The 23,254-nt window shown below is 46.0% G+C and overlaps 1 protein-coding gene and 1 long non-coding RNA gene across 14 annotated transcripts in view; one reads left to right on the top strand and one right to left on the bottom strand.

The window, feature by feature from the left end:
* The window catches only part of KCNMA1 (potassium calcium-activated channel subfamily M alpha 1), a 751,400-nt gene that overhangs the window by 210,690 nt on the left and 517,456 nt on the right, over positions 1-23,254 (bottom strand). For 12 of the 13 annotated variants that reach the window (XR_014253611.1, XM_082425676.1, XM_082425678.1 and 9 more), the window contains exons 9-11: positions 22,733-22,824; positions 3,772-3,882; positions 1,124-1,229 (exon numbers count right to left, since the gene is read on the bottom strand). Coding sequence is in view for 12 of the 13 variants with exons in the window: in XM_082425676.1 (XP_082281802.1) it covers positions 1,124-1,229; positions 3,772-3,882; positions 22,733-22,824 (309 nt within the window). In the remaining variant the exon portion in view is untranslated. Of the gene's footprint in view, positions 1-1,123; positions 1,230-3,771; positions 3,883-17,684; positions 17,975-22,732; positions 22,825-23,254 lie in introns of those variants that run through there. The other variant, XM_082425674.1, reaches the window with a different exon arrangement.
* LOC309643231 lies at positions 10,558-21,692 on the top strand. Its single transcript, XR_014253642.1, has 2 exons — positions 10,558-17,583; positions 19,355-21,692. It is a non-coding gene; the product is annotated as an uncharacterized lncRNA (long non-coding RNA).

Here is a 23,254-nt window from a genome sequence, read left to right as displayed (position 1 = left end):
CAACCTACTGACTTATCTAAACATGTGCTAACAGAGACTTATTCCTTTGAGGGGATGAGGAGTGGTGCAAAGAATTGCTTGCATCTAAATCAGGTCCACAGACAATAACTATTTTCCCCAAGTTCCCATAAGATTCCACATTAGACATAACTTGGATCAGGTCTGGATAATATTAAGATTAACGGGACTCTGTAAGCGTAAGAATTCCCATTCTGGCTCAGGTCTGTCCTACTTGGGATGCTGTACTTATAACAGACCATTCTTGCATTTGGTGGGAGGCCACGGTTTCCTCCATGGTATGTCACAAATTGTCTCTAGTTTTCTTTCTTTCATAAAGCAAAGAATTTACCCAAATCCTTTTGGCTTATTCATGTTTGGCAATTACATTATTTACTGCATGATGTGGTGACCACAGTAAGCATTTAGATGTCAGTAGATTCAAAATATTAATCTATCTCCACTGGCGTGCAAATACTGAACGTGCTTACAAACTCTATGTGAAATGAGTAAAGGAGCAGATGCCATTTTGCTGTATCCCTTTCCCTTATAAGCCTTAGGTGTGCTTTATAAGGAGATTCTAACTTAGTAGGTTCTAGAAAGAAAGATTAGCTCATTACCAAGTGCTATCAGATACCTGAGTGTTTAGTTTTGCACCTTTAGTCCTTGGTGAGGAAAAAAAGAAGCTCAAAATGTGTTATGGCTTGGGTACACTTTATTTTATAGTGTATCCTTAATGTGCCTTCCTGATGTAAGTAACAGATTTCAGAGCTACACTGAGTCCAATTTAAGTATTCAAAATGGGAATTACTTGATTGTTATGTTATATACTGAGTCCATACAACAGGTCTACTTCCTTTAGCAGTGCTGATATTGAGGCAACCAGTGATGTCTAGCATGTTATGTACAACAAGTCCACGTGTGGAATGCTTACAGGTGGTCCACCATGTGCCAGCAGAACAAAGTCCTGGGACCAGTGCAAGGGTGATACCAAGATCGGTAGTATCTGATTTATCTCATTAGGGGTATGGAGGTGACTCTTGGCCACCCTGGGACGCATGTCCCTTCACCACAGAGTCACACCCCCCAGACGGAGTAAAAGCAGAAGTCACTTCTTCCTTCTTACCTTGACTCTCGCAAGATCGTGTGGATTGAGGACTGAACCCTGGTAAAATTCCACCTGAGTAAAATGTCGTTTGAACAGAGCTTCAAGCTCCAGGTTAGGGGAAATGCTGGGCAGGGAGAGAAAAAACAACCATTAATATAACAGACTCAGGTATTCGGTCTCCATGACCTCCCTTCCCTCCAATTTCCACAGAGAGGGACATGGGAAAAAGGTTTTCACCTTCAAAGCAGCCCCCTTTCTGGCCATAAATAAGAGGCTCACACACAAGAGAAGTAAAACCCCAGCCCAACTGAAAACCAAAACCAGTACGACGTTAAAATGAACAGGTTCATAACCATTACAGAGTCTGCGGCCTATGGGGCAAAATGTCTTCAACTTCATGATGAATAGAATCCTTATTTTATGAATGGAGAAACTGAGGCTGTGACATCAGGGCTTAGCCAAAAGTCTTCCGGGCAGAGCCTCCTGCTGTTGCTTCCATCAAAAGCCTTTGCCCTGCTTCTCCACCTCATGGACTTTTCACTCCCCAGGGCCTGGATCAAAAAAACGTCACCTCTGAGCAGCCATACACAGAGCTAATCCACTCTCAGTATCGTTCTTGATTCAGCATGTGTACACTATTCATCATTCTTGGTGCTGAGCTACACAGCCATCTTTCCCGTTGCAGGGCAAGGATTAAAACATTGGTTGACCTGTTCATTCATTTATTATTTCTGCAGAGATGAAAAATACCTACTCTCTGTTAGGTACTGTGCTAGGCACTGGGAGATGACACTTAGAACCTACTAGGTGCCAAGGACTGAGGTAATCAACCCTTGCCTACCACTTATGTAGTACTCAGTAATGATAATAACCGCTAATGTTCTTGAGCATTTACAATGTGGCAGGCACCATCCTAAGCACTTGACAAGGATTAACTCATTTAAACCTCAAAACAACTCTACAGGAAGGTATGTTATTAACCCAAAGCTTTGAGAGGTTAATTAACTGGGCCATGGACGACAAGGCTGACACTGATAGATGCTGGGGACACAAAGGCGAATCCTAGCAATTGAAGCAGTAACAGCCGGCTTGTTGATTCGGACTAAAGCAGTGGGTGAGAGAAAAGCAGCTGCCTGTGCAAACCCAACCAGTCTTCCAGATCCGTGACAAGTCAGTCCTCCTTCAGGAAGCCTGCCTGCCCTGGAAATACAGGGAGTGGTGATCTCTCCCCGATACAGATGCCCCGTGTGATTCTGCCACTTGATTAAACCGACATCAGTCCGTTACTAGAGGATCCATGTTGTGCCCCAGTTGTTGCCCATGGGCTCATCTTGAAATGCCCAACGAGGATGAGGGCAGAACCTATACACTGTACTTGTCTTGAACCTCCCAGATGCTCAGCAGAGGATGGGTCCCACAGCTGCCCATCGGTGGCTAAGCAGTTAATTGGATCTGTGGGTTCTGCTGCTCCTGCGCCCACGGCCTGGCTGGTCTTTTCAGAACTTGGATAAGTCAGTGCTAAGAAGAAAAATGCTGGTGCTGAAACATGGTCAGTTTCATATTCACAAATGCCGAAAGGAAGGAGGTGCACCGGATAGCTATAGGAAAGTCAACCTCAGTGGGATCTCAGAGCAGGACTGAGTCCTGGGTGGTCAACCCCACGTGGAGCCAACACCAACATGTGAGCTTTGTCCTTTGGCAACATGGGGCTAAGACTGGCCCCCATGATAGCCCCATCTCCATAAAAGAAGAAGAGGGTGCCACCCACGTCAACATGCCTGTATCCCCCAACTCTCCATCCCTGTGGTGGACTACCTTTTACCTAAAAGGGGATCAGGCAAGGAACTTGCTTTCCTCACCTGTAAAACAAACTTGATAAGACCTACCTCCTAAGTACATTGGGCAGCCTAATGTATTTTCTCTCTCATGATAACAGCTAACATTTATTGAGCACTTACTGTGTGCCTGATTCTGCTCTGTATACTTGGAATGGATTACTTCATTCTCAAAAGAGCCCAAGAAACCATTGTGATCGCCCCATCTTATGGATGTGGAAACTGAGGCCCAGGAAGGTTAACTTGTTCAGTACTTGGTTGAGTCAGGATTCAGATTGTACTGTGAGTCAAGCATGTACTCTTACTCCCTCTGTTGATTTCAGGAGAGGCTGTGGTGACCAGCACTGTGTCCTACACTGAAGGTTCCTAGGAACGACAGTTGTTGTTGTTACTGTTGCTATTACCCTGTGCCCTGCTTCCTCTTATGTCTCTGTCTTGCTTGGTCACTATGTCAGTCCTGCACTCATAAAGAATCTACACCATACAGCTAATCATCCACACCAGACACCGTGGACACACCTGGATCGCATAGATCCAGACAGCTGAGGGGACAGTAATGACGTGTTTGACCCATAATGAACCCCACCGTTATTTGCCAGAATCGCTTCCACAGAGACAGATACTGCTCTTATTCGCTGAACGAGTGCGTTGCTTCCTTTCCATCGGTCCCAGAAGGTCCTCTTCAATGAGCCCAGCAGGGATCGTGGCTGATTCACCTCTGCCCTGCCCCCCGAGTGCCGCCCTCACATCACCCCTCCTACAGACACTTGAGGAGTCCCCCTCGAGGTGCCCGGTTGGGTGGAGGGTCTAGAAACAGCAGGGGCCTCTTACTTGTGAAGAAAGACAATCTCCACGTTGACATCATCCCGGTCCTTGTGCAGAAAGTCCTTCAGGAAGTTGGAAACGCTCTCCAGCGTGATGTGTCCACAGACCACAATGTGCCTGGATGGGAGAGGCCAGTTAGATGAGGCCAGCCCAGCGACGCCCCGGCACCCACCCGCGGCCGGACAGAGGAAGCGCGCAGCTGCAGGGAAGCATTCGTCTCCCCCAAGGAGGCTCAGTAAAGCCCAGCTCCCCTCCCCAGAGGGCAGTGAGGCAAAGCAGCGGGGCTGGAAGGTGCTCAGAGACTCCTTGACAGAAAAGCATATGGCTTCTCACCTGATGCTGCACAAAATCCTATTAAAAGCCCAGCCGTTCGGCCAAGTGGTTTTACGCATTTAACAATAAGTGACATTATGCTTGCGCTTAAACGCTGCATTATCAAGTCCCTTGCAGATTCATATCTCTCCCTTTCTGCCCACAAAGCGTCCTCCTGGGAGATTTACCGAATGAGTCTTGGTTTATGACATAGAGCTTATCAGGTAATGAGATAACAAATCTTGTTGAAATGATGATTTTGTGTGTAAGAAAGCGGACTTTTATCAGGGTTGCTAATGTGCGGCTTGACACATTATGGGCTCTGCTGGCCGTAAGCAGTAAAAAGGAAATTTTGCACTTTTCCGCCATAACTCCTCCGACAACGGGGGCATGTAACACTTTACAGTAAGTGAGCATTACTCAGGGCTAAATGGGGATGGGACACCTATGGAATCTGAGATCCTGCCGCAGGCAGGCTGTGCATCCCCAGACAGCTGCTTCCTTAGGGTGCCTGGGATTTCCATGAGAAACAAAGGAATTTACCTCAGGATGGGGAGAAAAGCTAGGAAGGGATGATGAAGATGGAATTGTCTGCCTTTGTTTCGGGGTGGTTTGGACTTCTGTTTCTGGAGATGGTAACTCCCCCTGAGGAGATGAGCCCATCTTCCAGGGCTCCTGGAAGGAAGAACAGTCTGCCCAACATCTTTGGGCCCCTGGACCAATCTGACTTTGACACTGGGCTATACTATGGCCACTTACACTTGTTACCTATGATGCTTAGCCAGGAGGAAGCTCTTTGGTGCAAGAGTTAGCCCCGTGACTGACCGCGGAGATAAAACCTGCTGGCTTCTAGTAAAGAGACTGTAGCAAAAGGCTCAGCCCAGATCCCTGTGCCCCTCAGGCTGGCAGTGACAGAGGCTGACTCCCTGGCTGGGCTCTGAGGCATGGGCAGGTGGTGAACATGAAGCACGGTAATTTTGTGGGGAAATTTAGAATGGCCAGGCCCCTTGCACTTCATAATTGCTCTGTGCACATTCCAATAAGGCAGAAAAGCTCATTGGCTGGAGGCGGCTCCTAAGAGAAGGCGGCGATGATTGCTTATGCGATGTTCCATTAGATGCCATTACAAGAGCCTGCCCTTTTCGGTGTCATTTGGTGCTTGACTAAGTATGTGAGAATAATGCAGTAAACTCATTGGTGAAAGGATAATGATGCAGAACAAAGAGTAAATCAATAATATGCACGATGCAGTTAATAATATCACCATTATGGAGTGTTATCGTTACGGTGCTGCACTTAGCGATCGGGCAAGTGGAGGCCCTTGGAGGGGGTGGGGAGTGGAATGTCAACGGGCTCCCTCAGCAGAGACGTTTTCATATAATCACTTTGTTCTCAAGCCAGTACCTGCTAGGTGAAGGGAGGTCCCTTGGCCACTGATCCAAATTTTATGCCCCCAAACCCGTATGACTAACTCCCTTCTGAAACGCACAGTAGGTCAGAATACACGACGTTAAGTTGAACAACTGGACTATATACATTTTCATCAGGTCATATCTTAAACTGTTTCTTGTGGCGAACGTGCATTTACATGGACAAGACAGGCTGCAAGTGAATATGCACGTTCTGAATAAGACTTCTGATTTTGAACTTGCCAAGTATGTTCAGAAAGTGGTTGAGATACAGTATCTCCCTCCCGATATCTGACCTCTCCACAAATGACAGTGGGGCTGTTTGGGGGCGATTCTAATGCTTTCTGCTTACAAACTTCCGTCACTGAGAACAAGACCAGCATGAATCCAATGTATGGGCACCTCTGCGGGACAGATATGTGATTGGAACTCTTCCCGAAAGTAAGCCAGGTTTCATTCCCTGCTCTGCCACCAAGGATGTGTGTGATTCTGGGCAAGCTACTTATCCCCATTCAACTGAAGAGGGAGCTGAGAGGTTATTACTACCCATCCAGCCTCCTGCACCAGGCATTGCAAAGCTCAACGTTCTATACCAGCATAAGACTGGGTATCATTCAGAGCTAGACTCAAATCAATGATAGGTCCAGGGAAATGCCAGAACATTCATCCTGCCTATCCTGTACGCAAAGAACTGAATGAGCATCTGCCAGCATTCCCTTTTCCTCTTCTGAGCTCATTCATCTCCAGGACAGATGTGTGGGAAGCAGAGGGGAAGGAGATGCGTCCACCCTCTTACCCTGGAATCAAAGATTCAGCCAGCTGATTTATTCAGCCTTAGAAAGAGACAGGGTTCTCTTAGTTGAAAATGTGCTGGGTACATATAAAATATATTCCAATGCAATCAATATTATCCCTTAAGCCTTTAATTAGCTTTCACCTCTCTTAAGAAGTAGACAAAAGTTGGCAAGAGAGGGGAGAAAAAAAGGATTGACTTTTCTAATTTGGTGCTAGCTGTCCAATACCATTCCAGACAATTGAAAATATATATCTTTAAGCTACAGCATGATTTCTGAGGTGGAGAGCAGTCTCTATCAAAAAGGAAGAAAAAAAAAAAATCTTCCTTCAACATAATTGGTATTTTTGCTCAGAAAAAGCGAGACTGATTGAAAGCAGATTGCCTTTTTGCCCAAGAAGAGTTATTAAGTACACCAGCATGGCAACCTTGGGGCACCCATGTTGTTCCAATCTGTCCTCTATCTGATTTGAAGATTTACGGCTTCCTCCTTTTGTGCCAATAATCATCTCCCTCCATTTTGTTTTCCATACAGTGGAAGCTATCAAGGAGCCCACATATTGAAAATGTGTGAATGCAGTTAGAATAGGTGGATGGAGAGACGCTGCCTCTCTGAATCAGCATCTGCAGTAGAAGATCTGCTCCCACCAGCCCATATCTGAGGGAGCGCTAGGGGCCCTGCAGGAGTGCAAGGGATGGACGGTGAAAGGGGAAATGTTATTTTCCAGAAATATTTTCAGGACTTTTGAAAATTCCAGGGGCAATAGTTTGAAGAAGGCTGTTATTGCTGGGAGAAGAGAAGCAGAATTTCTCACATCTTCAGTGACTGAAAATATAATTGAAAATACTCTAAGATGGAGAGCAGGGCGTGCCCTCCTTGGAAGCAGAGTGATGGCTGTTCACGGTGCAGGATTTGAGGAATGCCAAAAAGATCTTCATCTAAAATTCTCTCTGTCGGGTTCCTTGACACCTACAAATCTACCATGTGAGATTCATACTTTGATAGCCCTGTGGGAGCTCAGCTCAGACACTAAATAACCAAATAGTCTTGGGCAAGGTACCAATTCTGCATTTTACAACTATAATGTCAGAGTCTCTGAGGGGCTGGAGCTAGTACCTGATTCATGAGGTTATCTTGAGGATTTATTTAAATAGATAATACATGTAAAGGGCCTAGTATAGAGTCTGGGCCATTTTAAGAATGATTAAATGGTAGGATTCATGTGATATCTGTAAATCAGGATGTAACAGATATAAAGTGCTCTATGGCTCCTGGAGTCTCTCTCACCTGATCCTCAAACAACCCTGTGTTGCTACTATCTGTATCTTTTCAAGTAACCTCTCTGAACCTCAGTTTCCTTAAGTCATGTGCCTGACGTCCCACGGCAGGTAAAGTGACTTGCCCAGCATATGATCCAGGTCTCAGACTCTAACTCTCACAAAGACAAAGGTGATGAAATGGAGAGAGCAGAGGTTTGGGTATTTCAGCTTCTGCTCCTTCACGACAGACAGGGCTGGGCCAACCAAAGGTCCTCTCAGACACATGCTGGAGGGGACGTTGGAGGGTCCTCCATGGGCCAGGAGAGAGGCCCTCACTTAAAGCATCACCACTTTGTGGTATCACTAGATTCTAGCTGCGTCTCATCAGCCAGGCCAGCAAGCTCAAGACAGCAAAGGCCGAGTGACAACAAACTCTAAACCAAGTTTTTAACTGAAGCCACCCGATTTGGCAAGACAAAGGGCTGCAAGGTGATATAAATGTCCATTTTAGACATTTTATGCCATGTCCAGTCCAAGGGTCCAGAAGATAACAAAAAGCTAAAAGATTCATTGACAACAGAGAATATTTAGGAAAGTTAGCTATGAAGGGCTCTAACGCTCTTCCCATCTGTGGCTCTGGACTTGAACTTCTTTAGACTACCAGCAATCTTAATGATGGATGTCTACAGGGCCTGGCCACTCAGTTTGTGAAGATGGCCAACAAACCTAAATCATTAACCATTTCTGATGTGATGGTCTCTCTGGTTTTTAAAGTTCTCTCAAGTCGTGTGAACAACTCTTTCTTGGGATAAACTAATTTTAATGGCTTGGATTAAAAGATCCAACTCAGATACATGAGGAACCATCTTAAATGCCAAAATAGTAGCCAATGGCATTTTGTGGGAAGGAGTTACTCATCCAGTGTAAGCAAGCATGCCTGGTTTGGGTAAGGGCCAGAAACACGGGATGGATTGGATTAGGAGTGGGTAACACTAGTGTGTCATGCAGCAGGCTTGGCATCAAGGGGGTTGAGTGTGACTTAATCAGAAGAAGAAGAATGCTTGACTATTACGAACTCTATCAGCTTCACCAGAAAGCTGCCCGTTGCTTATTTCATGGGTACATCTTCACTAAGTACACATTGGTGTGCCCCTCCCATTATTAACCATCTCTACTTCCAGAAGGAAATCCTGCACATTACCCTCAATCTATCTACTCCCTTCTTGGAGATGGGCCAGGAATGCCAGAATGCCCCAGGTGAGTTGGAACTTCAGTTTCAGAACTCAATTCCACTGGTGTCTTTCAGAATGGATCACTTAGGGGACCTGACTTATGGCAGGAGGCATAAGAGGACAGAGTGGGGTCTCCCAGACAAAGCTTCCCAAGGTTCCAGCAAGTGAGGCATCCAGAGATCCACTGAGATGGAGTGTAGCTCAGTGAGAACTAATAACTACACACTTTTAAAAAGACTCCGGTAATGTTTCTTAAAGGCAGTGGCCTTTGAAAAAGTGACAATGATAGGCTCCCTTCCAGGTTCTCATGTTTTTCTTAGTCTCAGGACGGCCCTTGGTGAATGTTTAGTCTAGTGCCTGCATTATTTTGATATGGAAACAGAGGTCCAGAGATCAGTGCAAGGTGAATGCTGGAGCATGGGCAGACCTACCCCCTCGGTTTGATGTCTTCTAAACCGAAGCAGCTGGTGTCCCTGAAAGGAGCCTGGGCTAGGAATCAGGAGACTGGGGCGGGGAGTGGGGTGGGGGGTTGTCCTGTGTGACCCGGGGCCAGTCACTAGAATATTAAGAGACCCAGACTGATGGGGCTGCACCCACAGATGCTGCTGAATCCTCTCTCGGCGTTCCAGTTCTCTGCCCCCACCCTAGTCCATGCCATCCTATCTTCTCTAGACATCTGCAATAGCTTCCTAATTCAGTCCCCTGTTTACTCCCCTCCCCCACACCAAAAAAAGCTAAAGAGTGAGGACTGAGGTAAATCCGACTGCATCAAGTCCCACGAGGGCAGGGAGGTCTCAGATCTCTCTTTAGCTGAGCCTCACTCTAGGAAGACAATGTAAAATGCACAGCTCTGGGCTGTTTATTTTTAAAGATACTATATCCATCTTTACTGGAACAAGTATAAAGAACTTAAAAAACCCATAGCTATCCTGTCACAATAAATCATACAGAGTAAATTGAAAATCCTATACAGCTTTCCCTGAATACATTGCACTCACTTTGTCAAAGAGGTAGATGAAATGTGGCATATATTGATCTAGATGCCTCTGTAAAACTATAATATTTATATCAAATACATATGCTAGAATCTTTTCTGTCCCTCTGCTGAGGCTTCTAATCATGCTTTCCTCATCCTACCTCTCACTCTCAGCGCCTCCCACTACTGGAAACTGTATCTGACGGGAATGAATTTTAAGAAGGACCTGTCAACGGAATTCGACAGCATTTTATCACATAGAAAGCAGGGCAGGGGTGACAAAAGACCCCACAACCCAAATCACACAGTGGTCCGTACTCAAAGTTCACGCTGTCCCTCCCAGGTGGAACTGAAACCATTCAGGGTCTACATAACTCTCTCTCCAAGACTCTGTCTCTCATGCAAGCTGAGATTCGAGAAGATTCTGGGCTTTACCTTCTGTCTCACCTGGTAGTGCTTTTTGTGGCTGCTTCATCAGGCAGCTTCCCCTGATTTGGGGCATGTCCTTTAGAGCAACTGTTACCCAGGTTTTCCCTTAAGGCTCATGACCCCACTGCCCAAAGGAAGAAGGTTAATCCTAGCCCTGCCTTCCCACTGCCGCTGGTACCAAGAGCCCGTCCCAAAGGAACTGCCTTCCACGTGGGGTGATCATCTTCAGCAAACAAAAGCTAACTCCAGGCTGTGTGGGCCCCGTCCTTCCATGCCACCCTGAGGCCTAGCTCAGGACCCCCAAAACTTGCTGGGCTTTCAAGAACTGTCTATTGACCAATGGAACAGTTGGCGAAGGGTGCCTGGCTTGGCCTGGTTTTAACTATTTCCTGTTAAAACAGATGAAAAAACAAAAGCAAGCCAACAACGACAACAAAAACAAAACCAAGGAGGTTCGGAGATAATTGTCTACCCAGGGCCCACATCTAGAACCTTGCTAATTGCAAAGGAAGAAAATGTCTTCTCCCTCCTAGTGAGGAAGAGAATAAAGTAATCATCTTACCCAGCTGTCAGTAGAGCTATGCTGGAGGAGACAGGCTGTTTAGCTGTTTCCCTAAATGGGGGCAGAAGCCAAGCAAATAGATCCCAACAGCGCAGCAAAGGCACCTCTGTAAAAACGGAGCCCCAAGGTCAGAGGACAGGCTACTGACAGCCCCAACAGAGAACACTGGGACGTCCTGACAAGACCAGAGCTTTCTGCATGAAGAGAGTGCGTCTCATCCTATGCAGACCATCAGGACCTAAACCACACAGAGGGATCTGTATCTGCACCTCCACCATCCCAAGTCACAGTTAGACCTCCATAATCACACCAGGCACGAGGAATGATCACACACCTTTTGTAGCTTGTTGCCTAAAAGGAACCTCAGTCCAAGTCTTAAAAATAAATACTGAGAACCTCAGAGCAGGAGACGTTGGCTGTATTTACCAGTCCAGCATGTACCCTCCTTTCAACAGCACCTCATTTTTTGGGGAAAAATTAAAATAGTTTATATTTAAATTTAAATTTTAAAATGATGTCAAATGAAAGAGAGTTTAGGGTTTATAAATCAATTAATTTTTGATCTTTACTCATTGGATTTGGCTATAGAAAGAGACTGCAGTTACCTAAATGTACAGATTCTTAAAATTAGGTGCTAGATATGTTTTGGACACACACACAAACATACACACACACACCTTTTTTTTTTGACAATGTCTTCAAAGTACTTGCAAAGAAAAATGCACAGATCAGGACCATGGTGAGGGCCCAGTGCTCTGGTTGTCTACAATGGCGCTCGTGATAAGATTAAGCAAAAACCTAAACCTTGGCCCGGGGAAAGGATGGGGGGAGAGGTATGAGAAGAAGACAGCAGATAAGCCCTGCTCGTGCACGTAATTAAGAAGCCGCCCCTCATCTGGAGCATGGGCTCTGTCCAACCTAAAGAAGAGCACCTCATTTTTAATTTGGGGAACCACCCCTCCCCAATCAGATGTAGTCTTGGGACCTTTAACCATGGTTCCCTGCCCAAACTAGGCCAACCAGAGCTTTCCAATCTTAAATGAAGGGACACTAAGTTCACGGTGGCAACTGATTGATCCTGATGGTGAAACCCTGTAAGGACTTTCACTGAATTGCTGCCTGCTGGATCCTAGGGCTGCTCTTCTAGCTAATCTCTGTCCTTTCCGGTATCTTCAGCTTTCCTCTGAATGCCATAAGATACTCTAACCTCCCAAAAAGAAAATTCCTTTTCTGCTGAAGTCAGCAAGAACCAGTTTCTGTTGCCTATACCCAAAGAATCCTAACTGTAGCATTTGTTTACTTTAACTTTAGCTTCTCATTGAATTCTCACAATAACCCAGTATGCAGGTTTTATCACCACTATTTTGTTTTTTTTCTCCTCCTTCCTTCCTTCCTGGAAGAGGACTTATACAGCTTCTTACGTAAGCAATTCCATAAGTGCCCACTTCTCACAAATTGCACTGGTTCTTCCTTGTGTCTCTCCCCAACACCCTCACTCCTCTGCATTTTATCCGTCCACTACTGCAGGGCTTGGTGGCCTTTGGCCATTTTTAAGTAAGCCAATCTTTCTTTGACCTGATTCTCCCTATCCTAGGTGGTTCTCTGCTCTTACAGAGAAATGCAGGCACTGAACAGCACTTTCCTCTATTCAGATCAAATCAGATTTGCCTGTTTCCACTTGGTAATGATGCTTCTGAACAGAAGGCACCAAGAGAAGAGAGGATGAAGGCAAAAGTCAGCTACACCCTTTGGGGATGAAGGTGCAATAGAGGGAGAATGAGTCCAGGCAAAGAAATGGTTCTTCATTTTGCCTTGTAGAGGGGAGGTAGTCTAGCTTTGATGTGCAAAGTGAGTCCCACCTCTTTCCTGAACACCCCTAGTAAATAATGCATCCTGGCCCTAGAACATATGCTGCTGGGATGGACCCTCCCATAACAACAATCAAGTTGACACATCCTGGCCACACCCAAGGGTGTTGCCCCAGCTAGCCTATGTTGCTAGCCCTCCACTTTGAGTAGACCCCAACACATTAAGCCTCCATCTGTTACACACATAAGTACTGGCAGGATTCTACCAGTTCCAGAGCTTGCTAAGGCATAAGATGCCACAGAGGGACTTTGTCAGATATGGAAAGGATCGGAACTCAGGGTGGCAGCAGCAGTTCCCCTGCCTCCCAAATCTTTCCACACCCCTCTTTTACTGGGTCCATCGTTAGACTCACAGGTTTTTAGATGCACAAGTCACCCCACTGTTACCTTTGCCCTAACTACTCTAATGGGTACATTTAACAATGTGAATTATCAACTTGCTTTTAGGAGCATTCCCTCTAAAATGCTTGTAGCCTTCATGATTGTTTTATACCTCTATTATTTTATTGAACAGAGTTCCTGCCAAAAGAGCATTTCACGGGGACGATGCTCCTCCGTCATCCAGCTTCTGTTCATCGGCTAATGGCTCCTTGGATGGTTCTGATTGGTCAAAGTCTCAGATGAGCTCCAGGAGAGCAAGAATCACATTTTCTTGCTCATCCTTTTAACCACGGCACCTAGCAGAGCGCCTGGACCATAACAGGGCTCAAATAATTGTTAGTTGAGCAAATATGTTGGGATAGGAGCTTTCCTAGATCTGTTCTATATACTAGTTGGCATTTGCCTTTGAGGTCAGTGGCTACGGCCATAAAACCTCTCACAAGATGGGCATGCATCTATCTCTGAACATGTGTCCTTACTGAGAAGGTATAGTGGGGGAGATAAGATTGTTTTTACTGACAAGTGGTACCCACATTTGGAGCAGCCCCTGTGGTTTTGGGGGTGGGAACAGATCACTGTTTCCCAATACCAGTAACAGACGTGGAGGTACAGAATCAAGTTTCCATGGGTTTCACGTTGCATGAGCCTCTAAAGATTGTTTTTTAATAAAAAGAGCCACCGGACTTGGCCAGTTAGAAAGTTTCCTGCTTTATTTTCAGTGTATGATGGCAGCGTCAGTGGGATGAACCCCAGATCTACTGGGAACCACTGTGCATGACTCTGGAAAGACTTCTATGAGAATGGATGGCATAGCCGGAAGACAGAAAACACGGCGCAACTTAGTCTTGGCTGGTTGTGTTTGTCCTTTACATTCAGAATCTACCCAGGAAGCATTCACCCAATCAAATGTGAGGTTAAGCAGAAAGAATCTTCAGGAACTATAATTAGAAAAGTCATATTCAGAATTCTTTTTCTTTAATGAAGAAAGAATATTTGAGAATGAAAGTCTAAGTCTGAATATGACTTTATTTTTTAAGGTACACAGTTCATCTCCCACCTACCTTTCTATTCTTGTTTTCAGAACAATAGCTGGAACATTTTGATAAGCGTGTGGAAGGGGAGAGAGACAGCAGAAAAATGTGGGGTGGGGAGAGGGGGGAGGGAGACAGCCTTCATTCCATTTGTATTATCAGGAGATTGATTTAATATGCACCCAAGTCTCTCTAAATAGAGCTTCAAGTTTAAAAAGGACTGAAGATGTGACTTACAAGAATCCAAAGCAGAGGCAAAGAGAGAGGCGCCCACATCCACACCCACCAAGACCCCTCTCATTGGAAAGGGATACCTGGCACTTTACATTACACAATACAGCATCTAATGACACTTGCTTTTGGTATCTGCCCCTTGGTACTAAATTTCAGAAGTAGTCAAGGGGTCATTTTTCCAAAGTATTAGGGCAATCTCACTTTTTTTTCTTCCCCCAAAAGTTTAATGCTAATCAAAGCAGAATGCCTAATCAGTCCAAGATGGCCTGTCAACTTGAATTATCTGTTTGTCTTCCTATTTACTCTGTCTGTCTGTCTACAGTTCTTCATATCTCTGTGAAGATCAGTTATTGGGGCCTGTGTTTCCTTCTGACTAGAATGGCTACCAGATGATCCTTCCTGGTGATATGTTGATGATTTGCTAATTTATGGCTTTTAAAATCTAGGAATCTGAAAACCTTGCTGAGAGTTCAGGCTGGGAATCACGTGGACCCCGCGAGGAGAGGGCTGAATGGCTTACTTGTCAAGGGATCGAAGTTTGTATAAAATGCAAAGCTTCAGTGACATTTCAACCAGAGGGATGTCTGTGATGCAGAAATCATAAATGGCATCTTATAGGGACCATGCCTCCCAGGAGCAGCACAGGCCATGGAGGAGGGGGAGGGAGTGTGGCCCGAGCTCCACGTGTATGGGAAAGGAAAGGACATGGGGCTCAGCCCGTGAATTAACCCCACGTCCTCTTCCCAAGCACTGGGGTCAGGCCTTCTCAGAAAGAGTAGAGAAAGAAGTGTTATTGTAGGGAGACTGTGACCTCTGGGAACCAAGTGGGGAGGTTTACACAAGCTCTGAGTTTGAACTCCCCGACCACTTTGGTGGCCAAATAATGTAACATAGAGCTCAAGACAGATGTGGTGTACTTGGAGATTTTTATGGGTGTGTAGAAATACATTTATCCCCGGTGTCTGGCGTGTTGCAAGCACTCAATAAACACACGTGGACTACATGAAAATGAAGGCAAGACTCACGTGAGTTCTCTTTGGGGGGCAGGAAATGGACTATGGGGTAGATTAAAGGAGCCTTTGTAAAGAAATAATCCCTGTTCTGGTGCAGCAGACTGTTTAAGATTCCAATTCTTTTTTTAAACAATGGTCTAGAACCAGGTGGGCAAAACCTGAGTGGTGGAGAAAATGGAATTTCCTGTTGATACAAGACAGCCAGGCAGGAGGGAATAGAATGTGGTCTCAGAAAAGAACAAAGGATGCGGAGGGAGATGAAGGGCTTATTTCTGATCAGAGGAAAGACACACAATTAAATGACCTGATAATCAGGAAGCAGGGAAGGGAAGCAGGATGTCCTCTCCTGGAAAGTCCGCGGATAACACTACTGCAGGCCAACTAGGGCCTGAGAGAGAAATGATATTTTAAGACTTAGTTTCTTGGAGGCAGAACTACAGACCAATGGTTTCAGGAGGGGTTCCCTAATACGAATTTTAAAACCTAGGGTGTTAGCTCCCCTTCGCCTAGGCGGCAACAAAAGCTGGGGTAGGTAGTTGTCGAACAGGTTGTAACAGCCCTTCCTCTGCGGTGTCACCTCTCCGGACCACTTTCTCCCTGTAAATAATCCGTTTTGCTCTATAACAGCATCTTAGGTCTTTTTCGTTTTTGCCACACGTATTAAAATCTGTACTTGGCACTTCCTTTAGTCCTACCCTTGCCATTGTCTGTCAATGCCATTGCCATTGCCCCCCCGGAAACGGTAACCTCCAGGTGACAGGTGCCGTGTGTAACTTGCTCACCACTGAATCCCTGGCACCCAACACCACCCAGCAACCTGCCCGACACGTGGTACTGGCTGAATGTCTGCAGCCACAACAAGTGAACCAGCGAAGGTGATAACAGGAGTGGATAGTGTGGCAGGTAACTGGTGCTCTCTGTTCTTTCTTGAAATTTTGTTCTAAATTATTGAATGCTTTGTAAAATATGAGCACTGACATTGAGGCACGTAATAAAGCACTCTGGTTCATTTTTAAATGGAAAAGCATGATAAAGTCTGCCCACCTCTACAGCTTTAAGGCTGCATCGTACGACCCCGAGGCCACACCTGAGGTTGAAGATAGACCGCCCAAACTCCCTCCTGGAGGACTCAGCCTCCTGAGGGGTAAAAGCTGAGGTTCCCACTCAAAGCCATGAAATAAAGCCAGGGAGTGTATGTATCTCGCCCAGGACTTTCCAGGAGAGACACCTGTTACTCTACTTCTCACTGACAGTTAAGAAACCACCATCAAAGAAATGCCCTGAGCTGTACAAACCAGCTGGGGAAGTGAAGGACCCAGGTGGATATGTCTGCCTGGGCAGAGAATGCTCTTCTCCAGATGATAAGCAGGTAGGCTCTGCCCAGGAGGGAGCCCAAGCCTGGTACATCACTACAATCCACCATGGCTGGTCCCCTAGGAAATGACCTCCCCAGGAAGGGGAGGGAGGAACTTGTTGAAACCCACAAATAAGGCACAAATTTCATTTTGGTCAATGACCTGTCTGTCCATCCTGGAGAGCCCCTCATTGTTAGACATGTTCAAGAGGTAAATACACTTCCAGTCTAACCAAATGAGAAAAATCCGGAAGAAATGGTTTTGTCCCGTCTCCACCTTTTTGTCCTTGGTGCTGAGGCCAGGCTCCATAGAGGCACTAGGTGAGCAGAGACAGGGGGAGACAGGCCCAAAGTGATGCTCGGGGTGCCTTTCTCTTCCTGGTCATTATCTGTGCAATGTTCTGGCCCCACTGTGGGTAGAGGTGGAGGAAAGGATACAATGATAGGATCATGGAGTTTAGAGCAGAGAGGGGTCTCAAGAGATGATCTAGAGAAGCAGCATGGCCCAGTGGAGCAGACTGCCCCTGGGTTCAAATCCCAGATCAACCCTTTACTGGCTGTGCGATGTCAGGCAAGTCACTGCAAATGGAGATGATAGTAATACCTTCCTCACATGGTTGCCACGAGGATGGGGAAGGATGCAAGCATTTGTAGATAGAATTTGTAGTAATTATTACTGTCAGAGAAGGCAGTCCCAGGGCTTGGGGTATATCGATTCATGTTCTCATTTCCAAAAGTATGTGGCACTCCTCTGTCTATATAAGGAGGAGGTCTAAGAGAAGCCACGGCATTTACATTTCACTGTTTTGCTCTAGAACAGAATCTTAGGTCGTTTTTGTTTTTGCCACACAGCTTTCAAGACAGCTTTCGCGAACTGGAGCTAGAGCCGGGTTAGTCTGTGACAACTATTCCGCTACCAGAAGAGGGCGCAGATTCCTCAGCCCGCTGGGGGACCTTCCTCCTAGTAAGTTACATTCAGCTTCCCATCCCCCTTTCCCTACTCCTTGTCCGCAACTGTCCATCTCTCTCTCTGCGTCCTCCTAGCATTTGGCTACCAGGAATCAGTAGAATAATCCAAACCCACCCATCCTCCCCTCTCCCAAACACCTGGCCTGGGACTCCCTCAGTTTCGGGCCCCAGGAGCCCGTCATGGGAAGTACAATGTCTGGATGGCTCCCCAGCCCAGCTGCCTCTGACAAGGGAGTTAGGGCAGATGGATTCCTCTCTCTGGCCGATTATTTTCCATGGCCCTTGGCCACGTGACCTCGGACCATGATCTTGTCAGTTCTCATACACGAACCAGGAGTGGGCTGAGTCACAAGCAGAGAAGAAACCTCTGGGGGAAACAGCAGGGGCTGTGGGAAGAAGAAGAGCAAGCTGGGACCCCAAAGGCCATGGGAGCCTCACCCCTCCACTCCCCCACCTCTGAGCAGCTTGGAGCTTACAGGAAGGGAAGGAGGCGGAGGCAGTGGCCTCGAGAGGCAGGCTGGGCTGCAGGAGAGCTACTCTTCTGAGTAAGATCTGAGGTCTCAGCCCGAGAGACTCACTGTGCCCAAGACCTCCGACTCAGAGAGACTGCCTGCCTGGACACTGATTGGACCTTCGGTTATCGACACCCAAGTCCCTATCTTAGGAGTCCCCCTACCTCATAATGGATAAACTAGAGAAGGACTCACACGCATCTCCCCACATCTACTGTTGGCCCTGGGCGTCCTGTGGGAGGTCAGGCGAGGAATGTTGATGAGAACATTGGCGTGAGCCTCTGTGGGCCCTGGATGCCGTGTTGCTGGCGAGGACGCTCTGGGGATGCTACGTGAAGTGTTTACGTTATGTCAAACACATAGCTTAGAACTGAAAATGAGGTGCCAACGAAATCTTCATATTCTCCAATATCCTGAAATTGGGTGTAGCGTGAACAAAACCCCGAGGTTCTCTACCTAAATTTTTTTTTTACTTTAAATAATCTTTGAATTTCCAAGTCGTGTGTCTCCGCAGCTTTGGGTTACACGTTACCTTGAGTTCTCTGACAAGTTAATGCATTGTTAGAGAGGTTATTTCTGAGCAAAATGTGCACATGTAAACAAATCCCTTAACTATGTATACGTTTTAATTACTTTCTGGGCATCCATCTGATGAAATCTCAGGGAGGAAAGATACAAGTACGTGCGTCCATGGGTACAGCACATATATTTATGCATACACAAGAACACGGGGCGAAGTGCGCTATTTTAAGAGTCTGAACTCTATCTTTCAGAAAAGTTTAGCTGCTTTCCTTTTGCAAATGCATTTAATTTTATCTGGAAACTTTTTGACGTTAGAAATAGAACAACTGTAGTTTCTCATTATGTTTGCTGCCAGAATCCATGCTTGGTTGCTCAACTAAAGACCTTATATCGCTAATTACTACCACATGCCCATATCCCAAGCGAAAGAAAACTTATTGATTCTGACAGCCCATTCTCTCAACACTGAATTCCAAATGAAAACTCAAATTTTGGCCAAACATAACATTTCATCAATCTTGTTCTACTGACTGGAAAAACAACATCAAACAAAGGGTGCTAATGGCCCTTTATTACCGTTCCTTTCCCAGGCTTATATTTTCTGATGAAAGATCTAAGTGACCAAAGGGCTTCTTTAAACTACTTAGTAATTAGCTTTTGAACCAGGAAACAATGCGTAAAGTAAAGTGAACAGTCCCGGTGCTGATGACAGAATGTACTTTCTGTCCGCAGGGTCGGAGGACCTCGGAGACCCAGAGTGAACATTAAAAGCAAAGTGTGTGCATTTTCATAAAGGGAGAAGAAAAAAGAGAGAGAGAGAGAGAGAGAGAGAGAGAGAGAACCAGGCTAAAACCGGTGATAAAAGATGCTGATGGAGCCAGAACAAAAGCTGCGGGAAGTCTGTGATCTCAAGCCGTCAGCACGCGGGGGGGTTTGAGTGGAGCTGCCAAGGCCAAGGGACAACCGGATGGGACTGGAGTGGGTGAGCAACCGTGGGTCTCAGGGCCTCCTCTGGGTCACCCGTCAACAAAAGGCACCAGCCAGCAGGCCCACCCACACTGGACTATGGCAGCTATTTTGGAGAAAAACCAAAACGTACGTGGAGTGAGAGTCAGGAAATATTTTCAACGTTGACGTCAAGGCAATTGATTTTATTGACTTCTTCAGGGGCAGTGAGTGAGCGGGAAGGCTGGCTGAGACAGTGGGGTGGGGAGGCCATAAAGGCAACCTGAGCCCTCGGAATGCCTTCTGCTTTATGGAGACCTGTCCGCACCTTCGAGGCAAAACGAACAGAGAAGCTGTTTTCCTCTTGGCCCAGAAAAAATGAACAATGGAAATCTCTGGACTTATTTGGCCTTTTGGATCCAACCAATGGCCCAGAAATCAGAACAGCTTGGTTCTCATCTCATCCAGGGCTGTTATAATAATAGGAGGAGGAGGGCTCCATCAGAGGGAAGGTGGGGAAACGTGCTGCCTCCACGGAAAAGACGCCCACTGGCCTCCGTGCCTTTGAAAGGAAACGGGTGTCCTGTGGGTAGTTCCAGAAAATGAGTCCTTTCTTCCATCTCCTCATTTTCTGAATGGAGGACTGGACATCTGAGCTCGGGATGCAGTGAGATCACTGATGGGATAGGAGGTTGGCTCCTTCCAATGTGACCATCAGGCGATGGATGGAAATGCGATGCTACCGCTTTTATTTTTCTCTTAAAAACAAAATAGGCTATTCAAGAGTTCATTTTAAGATGTATGAAATCTAAAAAAAACAAACAAAATCCTAGTTCTGTGATAGGAACTTCTGTGACTGGGAAGGAGAATGATAATTAAAATATCCTGCATCTTTTTCAAATTCTTTTCCCAATTAGGTTGTTACAAAATATTGAGCAGAGTTCCCTGTGCTATACAGTAGGTCCTTGTTGGTTATCCATTTTAAATATAGCAGTGTGTACATGTCAATCCCAAATGCCCTAACTATCCCTCCTCCCACCGCACCCTTCCCCTCTGTTAACCATAAGTTCGTTCTCTAAGTCTGTGAGTCTGTTTCTGTTTTGTAAATAAGTTGAATAGATACATGTATATGTATAACTGAATCACTTTGTTGTACACCGGAAACTAACACAACATTGTTTATCAACTGTACCCCAATATGAAATAAAAAGTTAAGGGCTTCCCTGGTGGCGCAGTGGTTGAGAGTCTGCCTGCCAATGCAGGGGACGCGGGTTCGAGCCCTGGTCTGGGAGGATCCCATATGCCGCAGAGCGACTGGGCCCGTGAGCCACAATTGCTGAGCCTGCGCGTCTGGAGCCTGTGCTCCGCAGCAAGAGAGGCCGTGATAGTGAGAGGCCCACGCACTGCAATGAAGAGTGGCCCCCACTTGCCGCAACTAGAGAAAGCCCTCGCACAGAAATGAAGACCCAACACAGCCATAAATACATAAATTAATAAAATTAAAAAAAAAAAGAGTTTGCATGCTGCAACTAAGACCCAGCACAGCCAAATAAATACATAAATAAAAATATTAAAAAAAAAAAAAAGTTAAAAAAAAAATCCTGCATCTTGATCTGGGGTGTAGTTCCTGGGTTTGTACATAGGTACAAATTCTTGAGCTGTACATTAAAGATGTGTATATCTTACTGCATGGAAGTTAAAATGAAAGCAAAAACTCAAAAGCAAACAAAGCTGAGTGCCCAAGAAAAAGCTTTAAAAAGAAAACAGTACAGGGACTTCCCTGGTGGCGCAGTGGTTAAGAATCTGCCTGCCAATGCAGGGGACACGGGTTCGAGCCCTGGTCCGGGAAGATTCCCACATGCCGCGGAGCAACTAAGCCCGTGCGCCACAACTACTGAGCCTGCGCTCTAGAGCCTGCGCGCCACAACTACTGAGCCCACATGCCACAACTACTGAAGCCCGCCTGCCTAGAGCCCGTGCTCCGCAAGAAGAGAAGCCACCACAATGAGAAACCTGCGCACTGCAACGAAGAGTAGCCCCCGCTCGCCGCAACTAGAGAAAGCCCGCACGCAGCAACGAAGACCCAACGCAGCCAAAAATAAATAAATAAATAAATAAATAAATTTATTAAAATAAGAAAGAAAGAAAAATCAAAGAAAACAGTACAGAATGGTTGCTTCCGCCCTGCCTGCCTCCAACCTTCTCCTCTCCAGACGGGAGGACAGAGCGGTCACGGCCCTGCATCTACTTAGGAGTAAAACTTCCAGTTGACAACGGACCCACACATTGACACTGATATTGACAAAATGATGCGAGCACAAACCGAAACAGTCCCCCATAAGAAAGCATTCATGAATGGGAAGTCAAACAACAGATGCATCAGGAAGAGCGTGCTGTGCCCTGACGTACCATAAATATAGTATTTCTTGCCAAGAAGGAATTTCAACTGAGTAATCAGTCCCTTTGAGGACAAGCTCGGTGCCTCCTAGCTAGAGAACTGGTTCCCCAGTGGCCACAGTGCCAAGGTGACCTCGATCTTGCCCTCCTTAGGACTTCCCTGTGGGAGTAGGAGCCCATGTTATGGCTGCACAAAAACCCCACAGGATGGCATCAGTTTCATCTGAGGGACCGGAATGTAATCACTCACCTAGTTAATATAAAGAATGAGTGAGCTGGGTTTACGTGTTAGGGATCAGAACAGAAAATATGACCCCAGTTACACATGGACCCCTTCCAGGATAAATCTATCGTGTCTCTTGGAAAGATGGGTGGGGAAGAGAGTTGTGAAAGGGAACAGGCCTCAGGAGTTGGTCCACGTGTGATAACTTCATGGGGTAACTCTGACATCACACCCCACATGGAATGTGGCCCTTCGGGGGGGGTGGGGAGGGGCAGGATTCAGGTCTCTCTGCCACAGGGGCTCTTAAAGTCACTCAACCACATCTTTTTTTAATGCAACTGACTTACTTTCTGCCTCCATGTTTGTTAAAAGTCCCGCCGAATTTATTCCGATTCAGGATGAGAGCAGCAATTTCGGGCACGTAGCGGGCAAACATTGCCTACATGCATGAAACAAAGAAACAAGAGCCAAAAAAAAAAAAAAAAAATGGCATGCAGAGAGGATTCTACCGCAGTGGAAGCAACAAAACCTCTTGGCATACTTACTTTCTTCCACTAACCGCACTATAGGAGCCCCCGTATTTCTTGCGGTTTCCTATTAACTCTATGATTTCAGGGACGTAGCTGGCAAACATGGCCTGAGGAAAAGATAGGAGACAGAAGAGAGACTAAAAAGACAGGCCAAAGAAAGGGGGTGACCTTTTCAGAAGTGGGGGGTACTAAGATCTGAAAACACAAAAGGGCTAGAACTGCAAAGGTACATATTGATATGTTAGATCGTAAAAAAAAAAATAAAAGCACAAAAAGGGCAAGCTCCTGAAAATACACAGGACAAAACAAACATTAGCCAACCTAGACAACTAAAAAAAAAAAAAAAAAAATCCCAGTCAAGAAAAATGTAAAGGAGACAGGAATAAATAAATTGACATCTAGCTCTTCTTCCTGAATAGAAATAAGGGAATGCATGCTGGAAAAATCACACACACACACACACACACACACACACACACACACACACACACACACACAATTTCAAGAGAAGGCCTTTCTTTCTAATTAAAGTTCACA

Source organism: Balaenoptera physalus, assembly GCF_965194825.1.
Source record: "Balaenoptera physalus genome assembly, chromosome: 14".
Classification (NCBI taxonomy): Eukaryota; Metazoa; Chordata; class Mammalia; order Artiodactyla; family Balaenopteridae; genus Balaenoptera; species Balaenoptera physalus.
The sequence above is the reverse complement of the archived record's forward strand: the minus strand, read 5'-3'. Positions and strand labels throughout refer to the sequence as shown.